We start from the raw sequence: 18776 nt of genomic DNA, 5'->3' as shown, positions 1-18776 counted from the left end.
GTATAATCCCTCGCCCCCACCCTACGCAGTAAATCAAGCATGTGCTAAATTTTTACTTCCTGAACAATAAAATATACTCTATATCTTCTTTTTATTCTCAGAAAGAGGAATGTAATCAGTGTCATTAAAAGTAAGGGCATTTTAACCAGAAATGGTATTTGGCTGATAAGTGTCTGGTGATTCAGGAAAACTGAGGAGCTGTACCTCTGAATTGTATAAACTGCTGGAGGGTGAAGTCATTTCATCTGCCTAATGGCTTACAGATGTTCACTAGCCTGCAGTGCTGCAGAGACAGAAGGTGGGAGCACACAGGAAATACTGAATATCAGAGAAAAATGCCAAACTTCCGCATCCCTTAACTGATTTTTCTTACCTTGCATTCTACCATTTAGCTTTGATGTTAGTAGTGATTTAAAATTTCAGAACAGCAACTAATGCAAATCACCACATTGAAAAATAGAGCAAGCATATGTATTTAAGTGAGTTTGCCTAAATATTTTCATTATTTAGCAGAAATATGATTTTATTTCACATTTACTAAAGAGACTTGCAAAATTTTTCTACAGGACGTTGAATCTGGTTCTGAAAGTGGAGCGGATGTTGCTTCAGTAAACCAGTCACAGACTAACTTGTCTTCTAATATCCATGCTCCTGACCTAGCATCTCCCTCTTCAGTAGCCAGCTCTGGAGCTAAACCTAAGGCTGGGGTGAGTACAAAGGTTATATTTTTTTTTTTTAACTTCTCTCATTATTCCAGATTGGAAGTGAAGTTAAAAAATATTATACTGTTCATTACTTGGATTGTACAACAGAATGTGTGTGACACTTAGGAAAAAAATGAAAGTGGTCTCAAAGGGACATTTTAGTGGCAAACAATACTAGAAGTTTCACATTTAAAAATACACTATTAACAGCTGATGATTAAAATTAGCCGTGTTTTTACATGAGAAAATAATTTAAGGCAGCAATGCTGTTTAGGAAGGTAAGCTTTTCTTGAAGTGGTATCACTCAGAACATTTCCTAAATCTCATGAAAGGTTCTGCCAGAGAAAAATTGTGGCTGATTTAGTTGTTCAAGCCCAGTCATCCTGGTCCTCTTGAAGGTATCTACTACCCTACTGATCTGAGAATGCCATTCTAAGGCGAAATTTGGTGAGTGGTTCCAGATGCTTCCTTAGGAGAAAGGGGAACCTCTGAACCAGCAGGCACTTTTCTGCTAGTCCCAGTGCATTCTAGGTGGTGAGGAAGGCTGGCCTGAGAGTTCAGATATGGCAAGGAATCTCCTTCTCTATTCATTCATAGATACACAAAACTATTAGAAGCATGGTTCTTTCTTTTGCTGTTTTCTATCTTTTGAAGAATTCTTCTTCATAATGTTTCAGCCATCAACGTGTGCAGAAATGCTCGATGTCCTAGGAACTCCTGGTATATTATCTGTTCCCTCTTGAACTTGCTGTTTCCATGCCTCAAGAAGCACAGAAATCTAGACTTCTAAGTTTTGCCTATGCTGAAAAGTCTTAGCATAACTCCTACTCCATCTGTTCACTTATTGAAATGTTTCTGGTTACCAGACCAGCAGAAAATCTAGGATAAAATATTAAAATGAAAATGTAGCTAGCATAAATATATGTTTAGAGCAAGTCTATAAAAAGTAAAATAGAAGCCACCTGCCACTTGTGCTACAATAATAGCAAGTTAACTAATGCTTTAGATTATGGCTAACAGAAGTTCTAATAAACATTTACATTTGGGATTGTTCACTTGTACAAAAATAAATTCACTTGTAATTTATCATCAGTGCATAACTATAGCAAATAGAGAGCTCTGCACTCTGTCACTGCATACATAGCAGCAAATTCTCAAATAAGTACATATGTTATTCTGGAAGGTGATATTCCATTTTACCAGACCCTGAAAAGCACCCAGAAACTTTTTAACTTTTTAAGGTACTGCTAGTATATGGGGAACTCTTGACACCTGGCTTTGCAGAAGTGTGGATCACTTCCTGGGAGTTAGATATTATGTGTTAATTCAGCTTCAGCAAGTATTTTTCTGACTTTTTCTCTGATTAATATATCATGCTGAGCATATATGCTATTGTTATTTTATTATATAATTTTATAATTTTTTTATGAGTGAAGTTAAATTTTTTCCAAACACATCTGTCTTCTAAAGTTTTGCAGTCTGCAACTCCTCCTACCCTGTAGCAATCCACGTAGTGATCTCCTCTGAAAATCCATAATGTCGTGTTCTGTCTATAAAGGGAACTTTTGGGGTTTGGGGAATTTTTGTTTTCATTTTGTTTTTCTAGTTTTGATTTGGATTTTATTTGGGGATTATTTTGTCAGACTAGCTATAGGAATAAAATTATTCTGCACTTGAAACTCAGTGAGCTACTTTTTAATAGGAATGGGCTGTTTCAAAGATTTTGCTCCCTTTTTGGAGTTTGTAGCTGCCAATCTCTGAGGGTTCCAGATGCTTAGACTCCAAGGACAACTTCTTTTGTTGTGTTTATTAATAGTATGTAAACAGGAGTGCAAGGGTGATTAGTTATATTATGGAATGATTTGTGGTATTTTTAAACAAACTATAACAAACTGTTGACTGCATCAAAGTCAGACTGTAAAGTTAAACACCACATCATATGCAGACCTGAGTAGTGGGAATACCAAGGCAGGGCAGGGGGGACATGAATGTGGATCTAGTTCCTGATAAAGAACTTGTAAAAGATATAAACTACATGGGATACAGTAATTTTGTGTACAGACAAACCATGTCCATTCATATTCATTCAGCTTTATATGGATTTAAACCAAACTATTTCAAACAGTGTGAAAATGTGTTGGGATATCCATGAGCATAATTTGGTTTGATAGCCCTAGTGGAAATTATTCATTCCTACATTTATAGAAAGCAGGATATTTTAAATTTTCACGAGAAGATTTTATAAAATGTTAAACAAGAATTGCATTTAAAATACAATGTCAATTAGAATATTCTATGTCAATTAGTAATAAATATTATTTTAAATAAAACTGAGGCTATGTGTATATATTTTCATGCACAAGTTGTTTAACATTTTGTGAAGGTTCACTTTGGATAGTCAAACCCATTCTTGTCAGTGTAAATGCCTGTGTACAGTACATACCCATATGTGTAAGCACCCACTGCATGCTCACACACACAGAGAAATCCTTACTGAACACAGGCAACACAAGGAAAAACAGGATTCTCCACAGAGCATTGTGGAAAGGCTTCTCTAGGAGTCTGCAGGGTGCAGCATGAAGGCCTTTGATATGCAGATGTACTTGGTATTTTGGGCTCATGAGAAGCACACATCCTAAATTTAGGATGCCACTGTTATATCTCATGGTCAGGGTGAAATAGCAGCAAGTGACCAACAGGGCCTTTGAACCACAAATTGTACATGTTTGGAAAGGTGCTTATATGGACAATCCTTGCAAAACTAAGGATTCATGTGACTGAATAGATAAATTTCCTACATAATTTAGGATGGGAAAGTAAGAAATGGTTTTGGCATCCTTGTGTTACTTACATTTACAGAGTAAAAAAAAATTCATGCTGCAATAATTAGCACATCTTTATGTTCTGGGGGTTTATTAATCAGTCTCCAAAACGAACAAAGATTTTTGTATATTAACATTGAGGATATGCACTTGGCTAGCACTAATCACATGAGAGTTGAAATCAGGCTAAAAAAATAAGAAATTAACAGTCTTTTGCCCCAGTGGCCATGAGAAAAACTGGGAAAAGAGTGTCTTGTCTGGATTTGGAGAAAAAGGAATGTAAATATTCTACATGCCATTGCCTTCCACAAACCAATGCTATACATTAGGACAATTAAAATATTCTGAACAATAAATACCAGAAATTATTTATTTTTAAATGTGGTTTTATTATTATAGAAACAACATGGGACTACAGTACTTAGAATGTGTTTTAATGACTAAAAGCAAGTTACCATATCCTTCTCCAATGCCCAGTTAAAAGCTAATCAGTTAAAGAAAACTTGAATCAATAACCATTGTCCTTTTTTTTTTTACTTTCTCTGTACAAAAAATTGGCCAAAGGACAACAGCAACTAAGACCTAAAAGTTGTGGCCAAAATCTTGTCCTTGACCATCTGCTCTGCAAAGCATGTTTATTTTCTGTTCAGGTGGAAAAAAACCAGCCATTATTATTTTCTACTCCTTGTCTTGGCAGTTTTATCCCTCCTGCTTCAACAGTGTCCAAGTTAACCTTAATCACACTGTACAAAGGTAATCAGGCATCTATTATCACCAGAATAGCTGGTACCTAGGAACAGATTGTTCTTCAGATTAGCTATAATGACTCATTTAAGATGCATTCAGTTCTCAAAATGATTTAAGACATCAGTTATGCCTGCAAGTATAAAATTACCTAGTCTGGCTGAGCACTGGAATGGGCTTCAGGCATAGCTGCTGGTATCCCTGAAGCCTTGGCTGAGCTCAGGAGTCCACTTTCACAAATCTTGTTTCTGGACTGGGACAAAACTTGTATTATCCAGATGACAGATTTGCAAATTTTTAATTTTATATACACTAAAATAATTTACCATAATCATGTTTTTTAAAAATTGAGCCTTTTAAAGAAAGCGAACTCATTTTGTGAAAAATAATTTTGAGATTTGTAGATTAAGAAAGAGTTCAAGTTTCTTGCTACTTAACTGCACTTATTTTTAATTATGAAAAAAGATAAATTTATTGTAAGTACAAGGAAACCTTGATTTAAATTTAAATATTAATGACAGAGAATTATCAAATTATTCCAAGGACTTGAAATGTTTACATTTCCTACTGCATTAGGCTATATCGTAAATTCAGTGAACTATGAGGTATGCAAACATACAGAATATGTCAGTGCATTTGTGCTGACAAACCTTTAGCAGTGGGTCATACAATTTGAAAAGTGGTAGATTTTGGTCTCTGAATGATACTTTTATGCTATATTTTCTTATTTATCAAAGTCCTCTATAACTTTTCTAAATTTTCTGCCATTATAGCATTCCTTGAATTCTTGTTTTACTCATTCAGGCAAATGGAATTAACTGAAAGTTAATCTGGTAAGCATCAGGGAGAAAGATCCTTACTGTGCAACATTAATTCAAATACTCTTTCTTTAAAACTTGAATATTTTATGAATACAAGATGAGAAAACTCTTCTCAATGCCTGATCAAGTTGATTAATTTAGTATTGTCTTTCATATCTATGTTTAAAAGAAAGTGTTTTAGGCAAACCAAGGTAAGGGAGTTATGGAATTAAGTTTTCACACAATCACAATTTCATTTGAATGCTAACAACTTGTTATTTTAGCATAGAAAAGGTAAAAATCCATGAAGTTACATTTTCCAATCCTGTATAAGAAAACAGCAGGATTATACTGTATTTGTTGTATGAACTTCTCAAAAATTTTCTTTGACTTGGTATTGTTCCCCAAAGGAATCTCTATTCTGTTTTAAGTATCTCTTCCTATGATAATCCTAAGTGTACTTATTTTATCTCAAATGAAATGACAGAGCTTTTTGTTCTGTGGAGTCTTTTAAGCACTGTAAATCGTAAAGGTGAGCTTTTTTGGTGGGGGGGGATGTGGTTGGGGGTTATCCTACAATTTGAAGCAACATCACTGAATCCAGTTATGACATCTTTGACAGGGGTCACTTTGCTTTGTTCAGGGACAGTCTCACTCTCTCTCTCTCCCCCTTTTTCTCTCACTGATCACGCAGGATTCAATACTGAGGTTTCTCTCAACCTCAATATTGAATCCTGAGTGATCAGTGTAAATTCACAAAGCAATGAAAGGTTTGTAATTTTATACAGGTACTGCATAGCCCAGGAAATACACATATTAGGCTATCTGCTCTCGGTTCCAAGTTCAACCCCAACAAAATATTTGTAATCTAAATAAATACACAGCTTCTGAAGTGCTAAGAAAGAGGACTTCTGAGGCTTGCCAAGATGTCAAGTTGTACATTTACATTTCTGTCTCTTCTTGGAACTTGTTTATAGCAGCTATGCTTATATGCTGGGTTTTTTTCTCATGTTTTCTGGCTTTTGTAGAGTTGCTGACACTATCTTCAACACTGTCTCCATCTGGTTGGTTTTGATAATCATTTTTTATAAACTGAAGAAAAAGTTTATGACTTCTTCAGCTGTAACATCACTAATTGTGCTGCTAGAAATGTAAAGTACATTTTTTCACTGTCTGCTGCCACCTGGTGTTTTGCTCTTTTAGATGAGGGGCACTGCACAGGGGACATCAAGCGCTTGGGCATAGGCAGATATGTTTTTGCAGAATTAGGGCATTATGCCACAGTTAAAAGGTTTATTGATCAAAATTAATTTCCATAATCTATTTTTAGTTTATATGTAGAAATTACATATTGCAACTTTGATAACAAAATGCTTTGACTGAAGAAAAAACTGAAAGTGAAAATTTCTAAGTTGCTTATTGACTTAAAAGTTGTTCCCAAAGCAATGTTTATATTGGAAAACTAAAGAAGTACACAGACATCAATTTGCAAGTGGGGAAAAAGGGTTTTTTATCTACTACACATGGATAAAATAACCTGTTTAGTTATTTGCACCTCTTTCCAGCAAATAGATGCTTCTCATGATGACACATAGATAAGTCTCCTGGCAGTCTTGTCTCCTTCCAGTGGTTTGTGGATATGTCTAAACTGTCTCATTTAATGGAACATTACAGATGAAAATTTTGAGCAAATGACTTCTTCCAAAAGCTATTTAGAAACATTAGGTTAAAGGGTTAGCTTAAATGTTAGGGTGATGGTAACAGTGGGTGGACATTGATGTTCTCTTGGTTTAAGACAAAGAGCCTAAAGAACTTTCAAAGCACAATGAATAGCAAATTTTAGATGGGCCTGCTTTAACATTATGTTGAGTACTTTGTTTTATCACACACATTCTGATTTTGCAGACCAGCATTGTTGAGGACAGGGATTTAGCCTCCTTCATTAGATATACACCTGAGAAGAAGGAAAACAAAACATTTGCACTTGAAAATTCATCATAAACCTTCTCCTCTTGTACAAGATAGAATGTCAGGATATCAGCATTTTTTTTTGTTAAACAACTCTCATATGAAGCTGGTCAAGCCTAAATTTTTTGAGTTTGCTGGGCTTTACTTTCCATGACAATACATTCTGAATGCCACTGCATGAAATGTTCCCATTTGTTGTCCAATTTTAATGCCTGATAAGTTTAGTTCAAGTCTGTCTTCTGTACTCCTCCATATGGATTGAGTTGAATCCCTACCAAGTTTCCCTTTTTTCCCTGAAGTTGCTTAAATGTTTTTAACTGTATGTCAGTATGAAATTTTAACTCTTTTCAGCACCTGCCAAGAAAAGCATACATGGCGTTTATATCATTATTTTAAAAAAAAAAAAAAAACTTCGTAAAATTTCCCTGTCAGTATGTAATCTATATAGTGCATTTCTGCATTGAAGACTTTCAGTTCTGAGATGGAGTAGGGCATTCTTATTGCATGTATGTGGAAAGATGGGCAAAATTCTTAAATCATTTTCAATTAGAAGGCTGTGAGTGCAAAATTGCTGCAACTTATATAAATTGCTTCTTAATGTCAGTGGCATTCAAAATTTATTTGTCTGAAGAAAACCAAAATCCACTAAGCACAGAAAAGTTTTATTAATAATTTGTTGTTGTTGTTTAAATTGCTACAATGCAGAGGTGTATACATCTGTATGGAATTGTATTATTTTTAGTATCAGCCAACACTTGTAAAAATGATCACCTCAGGAAATGGGGATTGGAAAGGTGAGGTACACAGCAAGTAATCACTATTTCTTAAAAACAAGGGACAATCTTCTTCAAGGATTAATTCTGTGAACATCACTGATATTTTGGAATTTAAAAGTAAATTGATCTCAAAACATGCTTAGGAATTTTTCTGAGAAAAAGTTTATAACTCATCAAAACAACAGATGGTGCACATTATCATCAGTTATCAGTTTGTCATTGGGATTTCCATGGTTTTTTTCACATCCTCTAGTCTACTGGAGGTCTAATGAGTGGAAAGTAGCCTACATGGATATAACACAGCCACAGACATGCTCTGAACCACTGACAGCTGTACCTGGAAGCCCTTACTGGGCTATTTCTCTTACCTGGAAGCTGTTTCTCTTGCACTGAGTTTTATCTCAACATAAGTTCTCCTAGTGACACATGCCTTCTCTCTTTCATGCCTGATAGAGCCTTTCACAGCAAGTAATAAATGCCAAACATTTCTAGGAAACTGTTGAAAAGAAAGAATCTGAAATTTCCTGTTAAAATTGTACTGAGATATATTGCATCAGTTATTACATCTCTACAACTCACTTTTTTTAGAATTCTACCTCTTTGAAAGGAAACAATTGGAGGATGTGATGGGGGATTAAGCATACCACAGGCAGACTAGCATAAGGATTTTAATGATGTAATTCCTTGAAACAGCATTGAAGATCCGTTGCGAAATAAGGAAAAAAACTGTTCTGTGTGAAAGTCTTTCATAAACACCACAGAAAAGGAAGTATGCATACATTTGTGACTGTTTCCATCCTATTCAGTGATAACTCAAGATACCTTCAAAATCACCTGGAGGAGGCTTTCAGAAAGGGTCAGTAGGTCCCCTTGCTGGACAGTATGAAGGGATGGAAAGCAAGAGAACTTGGAGACTTGTTGCGGAAGCTAGGTTACAAATTTAGTGAGAACTGGGGATAAAGGGCTTTAAAGCCATGAAAAAAAAACATGAACCTTTTGCCAACAGACCAATAGGTGATGGCTGCAACTTTATACACCCCAAGAATATTGGACAGGACTTTCAGCTGGGACAAACTGTTGTTGGATGCTGAATTGTTTGTTACCTCATAATTTGCCAAGGAGACGCCTTTAGTTTTAATTTTGGGTTGCTCTATGAAGAAATCCATTGTATCTCTATCAGACTCTGAGAGTACTTATCACACCTCCAAGCACTTAGATCACTGGCAGAGAAGTAGTCAAACTAAACAGCATGGATTTAAGACCATCTTGTGACTGAGAGCCTTTACCTTATCACTCAGCAATTCAGAACAGAAAAATCGAATGTTTTGAAGATGGGAAAAAATAGTGTCATTTCAGGAGCTAATTTGTAAGATTTAGGTTCAGTGGTGCAGTTGCTTCTGTTTCCTCCTTTATGTGATTTGAGGAAGGAGTTCAAACCACCCGGCTGTCCCATGCAAGTACTGCCATGTAAAGCAGGTGAGATACACAATGACAACAGGCAATCATATCTGAGCTGCCAAAAAATAACTGAGAAACCTACTGCTTTGAGTATCTGGTGTGTTAACTGTAGTCACTAATAGTTAACTCCAAAGTGTTAACTATTAGTGACCATTTAAACTAATATTAAAAAAGTTGTCATGACATTCCGCAACTAGGAATTGTTCTATTTATTATAAAGTAGTGTTACTGTAAAAATCTTTTTAAGTAATCCTCTATTATTCATATCCAAAAGTTTGGTGCTTGATGGGATTTTGGCCTATATTGAGGTATTATGAAATTTAAATCCCTTTTGGCATAGTTGTATATATAAAAACAGGAAAGATCAGAATTATTTTAAAATTATTATTTACTTTAACTATGCTCCTGAATTATTAAAGTGTATTTTTTCCTGTTTCTTCTTTTTGTTTTTTTTTCTTTTTCCTTTTTTGATTTCTTCTTTCTTCTTTCTTTCTTTCTTCTTCCTTCATCCTTTATTCTCTTTCTTCTTTTTTTTTTTTTCATTTTTTCCAGTATTCCTTTTATTTTCTTCACATTTTCCACCTTTCTGACTTTTACTCTGGCTCTGCATCTTGCCTAAAGTCAGTAGAGTTACTTTCACCGAATTGTACCAGCCCTACTCCAAAGTACAGTTTGCCTCCTGCATATTCCATGGCTGTCTTTCACCAGATCACTCCCAATAAGATCACTGGAACGGTTGTGGAATGAGCAGCCACAATCTTGCTTATTTCTATAAGCATCTGAATTTCTTCTCCTCTAACATACAGCTGGACAACCAGTCTACCTGTGAATTGAACAGGGTAGAATATTGGCACTTAGTGCAAAGATGGGTATTTGATGTTTTCCCAGCCATGGACTGAGGACCAGTGCCCCTGGGGGACAAGGACACCACTAATAATTGTTTACACTGTCAGTCTTGCTGGTATTGAATTCAGACTCCGTAAATTCACGTCTCTGCTTGCAGTTGTGGTTATTTTAAGTGTGATTTGGGGGGAGAGGAGAGGGGGAGGGGAATAATGTGTATTTAGTTGAAGAGAGAATATGCAAAACCTCAAGAAAGGAAAGCTGTATTAGAGGGGAAAGAAACAATGTAATATGTAAATATGTCTTTTGTGAGAATTTCCTGTGTTTTATCTAAGAAAGAATTTCAGGCTTGAGTCCAAGACAAATAAAGGAGCACAGAACGAGGGAATGAAGATAGAATTTGAGTAAGAAAAACAGTGACAACAGTTTAATCTTTCTGCCAGTAGATGGAGAGCACAGGAAAGTAGAAGCACTCACATAAAGAAAGAAGGAAAAAACTTTGCATCAGCTTCTTTAAGGGAGTGATAGATGAGAGAAGAAAAAAGCAAGAAGCAGGGTGGGGGGAGGGAACAGACTGTAAACCAGGAGGAAACTGGGGGAAAAAAAATGGTTTCTGAAAAGTAAAGAGGAAATGACAATTCCTAAAGTGTCAGCTTAGCTTGGTCAAATCAGTTTATTGGTGAATAAATAATTATCTTATTTTATGCCTTGTACCCTGTATTCTTTACTTCTGGAACATGGTTTGAAAACGTGGCATGAATAGTTTGCATTACTGAAATGGAATAAATCCATGTCTGCGTTTTCAAGTACTTTTCCAGACACAGACATGCTGTGAGTGACATCATGGAAAACCTTTTCTTTTTGCCCTTTACATATACCTCTCTTATAAGGAATTTTCTTCCTCCTGAGCTCTCCTTCTTCCTCTCTCTCTCTCACTCTCTCTTCCATTTCTCACTTCTTGCTTGCTTGCTTTCCCTTTTCCTTTTCTTGTCTTTCCTTTTTTCTTTTTTTTTCTTTTTTCTTTTTTTTTTTTTGACTTCAAAGCCAGGGTGGAAGCAAGGAATTTGGTTAGCTCTCTGTTTAATAGTTGAAAGAGTGTGGTTTGGGGTTTTTTAATGCACAAAATTCCTTTCAGTGAAACATGCCACACATTCTGATCTCTCCCCTTCAGGCAGTTACACACTATTAAATATGGGGTTGGAAATGACACACGTCTGGAAATACAGAAATGAAACAACCTTCCACTTTCTGCAGTGCACTGTACAATGAAGGTGTTGTAAATTGTTAATTGAATGGCATGGGCTTCTAGTTAGTGGGGCTTTCTATAAATAGAAACTGTACATTCCAGTGTGTTGCCACTGTTTTACTTTCTTCAGACTAACTGAAGAACCTTTCTATGTTACACAGAGATTAGCAAAGGTGGGGGTTTTTTTGTAAAATACATAGTTTGTGCTCTGAAAGTTTGTTCTATTTGCCTTCTCTAACAAAACTGTCTTTACAACACTTTTGTACTATCCCTGTTTTAAAACAGAAGTAAAATCCAGGCAACCTGTAATGGTACTTGATACTCCCTCTATCCTACCACCCAATAAATGGTGAAATATGATTACTGTATTTTAAATAATACTCCACATATTACATAGAAAATAATAGCAAAGTATTGCCATGAAGAATACAGAAAGTCAAGCAAGGTACTGCTTGAGATGGAAAGATATGAGATCCTTTGACCTCCCAAAGTTATGAAGGTTTTGGATTCCCACTCTGAGAAGACAATGTTGCCTGTATGTGAATGGCACTGGACTGGGAAGCTTATTCTTCCACAGTAGTTTGATAGGTGACAAAAAACTGCCCATGGGAGACATCTAGTAAGGAATTACAGGCCATTGAGTCTGAGTACTGCAATGTGAAATTGAAGTAGGGTTTAATTTCATTGAAGGGAGTGGAGTAGATGATTGCATTAATCACTCAGTAGTGTGTGATCCTGCAGAATGCACTTTCTTTACAAAGCCATCACTCTTAGTCCAGCATATTTTAACTGCAGTGCTATAGCCCCAGAATGTGAACACAGTTTACTAGTATCAATGTGTAAATGCAAGATTATGTGGGATTAAATATACTGTTCCCTTGAAATGTGATGAGTTTCAAAACACCTCAAAAGATTGACTGAGATAGGTGTCCTTGGAAGACTGATTGAACTTTCATATAGCAAAATTTTAAATTTAAAATATTTAATATTTAAAATTCTGGACTTTCCGCTATTAAATTCAACAATTCAGTATCAGATTGGAGAATCCACAGGGTGATAGTTTTAAGGCAGAGAGAAAAAAACATGACAGAAAGTGACAGAGCCAATTTCATATCCAGCTTTCAAACCATGAAAACAGAACTGTGTTGGCTCATTGCAGAGATTTGTTACACAGTCACATGCAATTTGTCTAATTCTACTTTTGCAGCTTTGCCAATACAAAAGCAATTCAAGAAAGATCTAGTTTTTCTGTTGCCAGCACTGAGTGATGTTTCAACATAGTTAGGGTTTTCAGGGTTTTTTAAAACCTCTATTCTTAGGAAAGGAAAAAAACTCCTTAGCAGGTTTCTCACGTAGTTTAACACACCCTGTAGATAATGTCTTGGAATACAGAAATTACTGAGAAAAAAATCGGAGCATTTGGATTCTATATGAGGAAAAGGTAGACTTCTTTTTTTCCCTAATTCAAACGTATCTAGCTAGAAGCCATTCTGCACTTCAGGAAGACCTGTGATTGCCAAATTGTGAAAATATTGCCAAGAAATAAAGGAATTTGGGGATTTATATGTTCTCTTCCTTGCACTTCTAATAAGGAAGAATTTATAATTTCTTCCAAGAGCCTAAGTTCTGCCTTGAAAGCACAACAAAATTTTCAGATGTCTAGTTAACTTTATGCCAAAAATTTCTTTTCTGTAAGCAAATTTTTAGGAATCAAACTTCCAAAAAGTATGTTGCTCTTTGCTCTTTTCTTTTCATGTCCCAAAGGTATTTGCACTTTTCTGAAGTATTTGTTCCCTTCATCCATCTGAACATAACACACAGTACTGAATTCAAAACATAGTTTTTTTAGTCACGGGCTGAATTTTGTGCATACATAGAATGCAGGTAGTTTTTCCAAAGTGCTACCACAGAGAATCTCTGATAATTTTTCCCAGTCTCACATTGTATTTATATCTCATTTTTATATAGTTATGCAGAATTTTCTTCTTTTTTAGTTATTTTTTTCCTTTTTTTTTTTTTCTGATGGGTCCTTTGACACACTTATTGGAAAATGTTGAGCTGATAGATGAGATTATTTGCCTAAGGAATTTTGAAGACCAAGAACTTTTGAAGAGCAGGACCTTGAGTCACTGAGACAGAACCGATATGTCTTGTAAGCTCATTCAGAATTTCACAATCCTTGCTAAACTGCAAGATAAGGGCCAAAGGCAACAAGCCAGCAGGAGCCAACCCAGAATGTGCCAAAGTTCATAGAACAGTTGCTTCAGGCTAAAGTTTGCTGACCCTTAATCAGCGGGGGTCATCAGCGGTGCTGCTGCAGGGCCCTGCAGGACGTGAGCCCTCTCAGATCTCCCGCTGCTCCTGCACAGCGAAAGCCGGGATGGGAGATGGGATGCACGAATTCCTCGGCAGCCCTTCAGCCCTGCCTGCCTGCCTGCAAGAATGCTTTTTTGCGTTACCATCCTTCCGTAACACGCGTGTCTTCCAATTCTAAACTTCCTTAATCTCTTGGAAATGGTGTGGGTGGGGTTAATCACAACACCGGCAAAAGATTCCTTCCAGTTAACATACCTTGTGTGCTTTAGGTACTGTGTTTTTTCATTGATTGATATTGGTGTAAGCACATACGAACACAGTTTGAGTTTTAAATCATTTTTTGTTAAGTCACAGTGATAACATTGTTGAGAAAGGCCCTTTTCCTGTTAAGTCTCCTTTGACTGTAAGTATTACCTTCAATAACTGCACTACAATGAGTATGTTACATTGCTGCATAATCCTGTGAAAGACTGTAGAGAAACAACTGGCATTTCACACTTATATTGCAACAAATCCAGCATGCAAGCATTCACTAACAAAAAACATGATTTGGTCTTGTGGTCTGTAACAAGATACCTAGCAGTAGCTACTAATGAGTAAATGTAGCAATGATGCCATTCGTGATATAGTAAAATCTTTAATGCATATTTTTATTGGCTGTACTATATATTTGGACAGTTGACAATTTTTCTACAAATGTAATCTTTATGACAGTGATAGAACTTTAGAAAATATCTCATTCCTGCAAGATAAAGGCATTTCAGTATAGTCCATGAAGAACATAAATTGCCTTAAAAAGTTCTTCAAAAGCTCTGGAATTTTCAGTGATTGTCATCATTATTTTATATACCAAAGCAGAAAAAGAGAAAGGACATATGTACCCCTGGAGCAGCAGTGAGTTGAAGGGGCTGAATATTTTGGAAATGATGATCCTCTTTAGAAGGAAAGTGGAAATGGGGAAATGAGAAGGATGACAGCAGTTCATGTTTCACTAAAAATTAAAAGACTAAACAGTTAATGAAGAAAAAACGCCAAAATATTTTTAGATTTTAAAAATCTGATATTTTGTAATGTTCAGGATTATGAGAGCCCAGATGCTTCAGAAAAATACTCATAGGGTAAGATTCACAACTGTGAGAAAAGTCAAAACACAGGAGGCTGGAATCCTTCACACTGTTCTTTGTGAGGGTCATGCCCACATACATCAGCAAAGCTTTCTCATTGACTGTTCCAAGTGCTTTCAGGACTGGACTCTTTTGCTGGGTTATCCGAAAATGTTTGAGATCAGTCAAGATCCCAGTGTTCCCAGAATAATTAGAATGTTATTTATGTGACACAAATGATCATTTTCCTTGTACTCCCATGTCGGTGTGAATGAGGACTGTTGCTTTATGCTGGTTACATTCCTTCTGGTGTATGGGTAATTCTTCTGCCCTGTTTGTACAGGATCTTGCACAATGAGGTTGTGGTCCCAGTCTGTGGCTTTTGAGTGCTTCAGTAATACAAATAATGTTGTCACTACTTAAAATACATTTGTTAAGTGTAATCATGTCTGATCTCAATGAGAACTAAAGCAAAAATACAGCAGGCTACCAATATCACCATTATTCTTATTTTTTCAATTGCTGCAAGTATGGTGTTTGATTTCAGTAACAGTCCTATTTCAAGAAGGTTTCAGTCTAAAGACCAAGGTAAGGCAGCTCACACTAAGAGAGAGACAAAAAAAAACCCCAGAATTGTTAATGAGTAAAACATTTTAAAAAATGCTCTCTCATTATCTTGTCTTCAAACAACAGTGGGCTAGAGGCCACATTTGACACGGGAAGGGACACTTATAAGTCTTTGGGGAAATAATTGCTGGATGTAATGACTGACTGTATTTGACAAAATAAGCCAGTGAACAATGCATCTGCGGGCATGTTTTCGATCCAGGAAAGAAGGCATACTGTGAGAAAGAAACAAATAAACATGGTCACGGGTTTTGACAGAGTTCAGATCAGAAGCAGGGAATAAAACCACAGCAATGAAGGTATGGATTTGCACTATGTCAGGTGAACTATGAAGGAGATGATTGATAATTTTCATCTGAAATTGGTGGGTGTTGACTATCTCTACAAATGAAAATCAAAACCATTTTAGACAGCAGATACAATGAATAATTTATATTTAATGTTATGGAAATGGCATAAACATATGTAAAAAGCATCATTTGAGAAACATGTGCTATGTGGCTATGATGGGAAAGTGTATATCAAGAATTAGGTAAAAAGTTTAAATGCAAGACTTTTTATGGATACATGATGGATTGAGGAATTTATATTAAAAAAAGGTCTGCACATAATTTTTCTTAGTTTGAAGGGATTTTTTAGATTCCCTTTCCAGCAATTAAAGAGTGGATTTTTTCATTAATCTATGTGAATAAATTATATCTTTATCTTCTTCCACACATCATTGTCATCTTCTAGCAGATTGTCTTTAAGATTTACTTGGAAAAATAACACAAAATTCTATTTTTTTGCTGTCTGGTGATCTATTAGCAAATTATATCCCAAAACCACTATCAATATAACCTTTCAAAATGAGAAATTGACTCAGTTCTTCCCGCTGGTAAGTCACCTTCCTGTGTGAATCCACATGGAATATACAACTTCCATAAAATGCATGGGAAATTCTTTCTTAATTCCTGCTGAGGTCTGTGTGGTTATCTAAAGTTCCCACAGAAGCTGTATGAGCTATTAAATCTCTCCTTACTGTTTTCACTGAATTCTAATAGCTGCAATCTAAGTGGTCATTACACTGTTACTGTGTTTTTGTCCCATGGATTGTGCATGTGCATGTATGAAGCTCCCACTCTTGCAAGCATTGGTGCAGGTCAGCTATAACATCCAGCACTGGGAGCTCTGGTGTTTACCCAGCCCTTCATTTCCACCTCTTCAACAAACACATCTGCTCTGTCAGTTTCTCCATACTCTGGAACTGACTGCCTCTCAGCTAAATAAGATTTTCCCAAATAGTGCAGCTGTCCTTCCACTAAAAGGCAGTACCTGAGGAAAATTTACCAGTTCTGCCTGTCACTCTCCCAGGTCTTGGCCCCATCAGCTGCTCATTAAAACCATACTGATCCCACTGTGCTAGAGAGCTGTGTTCCTCACCTGCAGGAGGAATTAACCCAAATGAGAGAGACATTTAATTGTAGGATTCCTGCCTCACTGCCTATTTTATTTTGTTATTTTGAAGTTATTTTAAAAGATGTGGGTAATTTCATTTATACATAAGAGGTAAGTAGTTAACAGCAAACACATATGCAACACATGTGTTGTATAACACATAAAAAATAATTCCATGTAATGAGACCTTAAATTTCTCTGAAAAAATTACTTTCAAGTAGAATAATAGAATCATTAAGGCTGATCATCTAAGATTCAACCAGGAATCTAACATTGCAAGTTCCCCCACTGAACCATGTCCCCAAACACTACATCTACTACATGTTTTTTGAACACCTACAGGAGTGGTAGCTCCACCACTTCTCTGAGCATCCTGTTCAAATGCCTGACCACACTTTCAGTGTGGATTTTTTTTCTTTTTCTTCAATCTAAACCTCCCTTTGTGCAACCTGAGACTATTTCATTGCTAGTTATTTGGGAGAAGAGGCAGATCCTCACCTTGCTACGGCCCCCCTTCAGGTAGTTTTGGTATCAGAAGCTGTATAATGCTACTAGGCATTTTAAAAATAGGTTCAAGACTTTTTTTTAACCTGGTTCCTCTAACTAAGAACTACAAAGACTAATTAATTGTTTTATGATTCCTTTCTATAGCTGGCAGTAGGAAATGTACTTTGTCTTGTTGGATTTTTGACTTGAGTGACAGAAGTCTTTCTGAGCATGAGGTGGCTCAACAGTTTACTTCCTTCTCACATGAGGTACAACATGACACAGGCATATCATGACCCTTCTTTGATGGGGTACATTCAATTGGTTCCCAGGCACCAAAATTGGTTCTCAAACTTTATTTCAGTAGCAGGTTGTAAAACTGACAGGGCAAATAAAACAGCTGATGAAAATGAGATTGAATGGACCAAGGAAACATCCACATCTTTAGCATTTGAAGTCAGAAAAGATATGGGAAGGTAGTCTTCAGTGATCTAGGAAAGGATTCAGTGCTTGCCAAAGTCAAGGAAGGCTTCCCACTGATTTCTCTTAAGTTTAATTAACAAAATTATGGTGGTAGATCAGGGTTTTACATGGGATCATGATCAGTGATAATTCCTGGAAAAGTTCATTTACCCACTAGTAATTCAAATTAAATAAATACTCACAGATGGAATTGAGATTAATTTTCTCACTTCAGAAGTAAATGCTTTTATATTTTATCCTATCTTTCATTCCTGGCAAGCACTTGGGAATCAGCCCAAAGTAGAGCAAGTGGTTTGATAACTGTGTGTAGGAATGTGGAAAGGATATCTAAGAGTGACTGGCTTTTAAGTCTTGCCAGCAAAGGCGTAAGAAGATTGAGTCATTTGCTACAGAATGCAATTGAAAGTTCAACCTTGCATTTCATTAATGGCAAAAGAACAGTTAATTGTTACACCATATACAAGGGAAAGTTGCAGATTGGAATCCTCTCAAGTCTTTAAAACAAATTAAGTTACTTCCTAGGGAGCAAGATTGGATCCATCTTTCCATGTCTTTGGAAAGATGCGTCATGATTTCAGAAGTCTCTCTTGTTCCAAGAGTTCCCATCCACAGTAATTTCTTTCTTAGGTTGTGAAAAGATTGAGGTTTGTTCATGAGTCAGTATGTGGGCAACTTCCTTGCTTTAGTTTTTCAGGAAAATAAGAACTAAAATAAAAACTCACACTTTATTTCATCACTTCTAGGCATTGGAACAGAATGATTATCCCTGGCTAGTCAAGGGTTTCCAAAGGACAAAAGACAGGCTATAATTTTGTCTGGAGCCTTCATAACAAATAGAAATAAGGTACAGACCAGAGAAGCCCAGGGATAGTATGAAGACTCTCTTCTGTTTAGCATGCAACTTTACTAACAAATCTACAAGACACTCACTGGATACAACCAGCTGAAATACTGATTTATTTT

The 18776-nt window shown here is 36.2% G+C and overlaps 1 protein-coding gene across 1 annotated transcript in view; it reads left to right on the top strand.

Annotated features, from left to right (window-relative positions):
- The window catches only part of DLC1 (DLC1 Rho GTPase activating protein), a 197859-nt gene that overhangs the window by 39096 nt on the left and 139987 nt on the right, over nucleotides 1-18776 (top strand). The window contains exon 3 of the mRNA XM_054294173.1: nucleotides 567-707. Coding sequence (XP_054150148.1) covers nucleotides 567-707 — 141 coding nt within the window. The remainder of the gene's footprint in view (nucleotides 1-566; nucleotides 708-18776) is intronic.

The sequence above is a fragment of the Melozone crissalis genome, unplaced genomic scaffold (assembly GCF_028551555.1).
Source record: "Melozone crissalis strain CALT ecotype California unplaced genomic scaffold, PUWL_Pcris_2 ptg000006l_1, whole genome shotgun sequence".
Taxonomy (NCBI): domain Eukaryota; kingdom Metazoa; phylum Chordata; class Aves; order Passeriformes; family Passerellidae; genus Melozone; species Melozone crissalis.
This window is presented reverse-complemented; position numbering and strand designations above follow the sequence as displayed.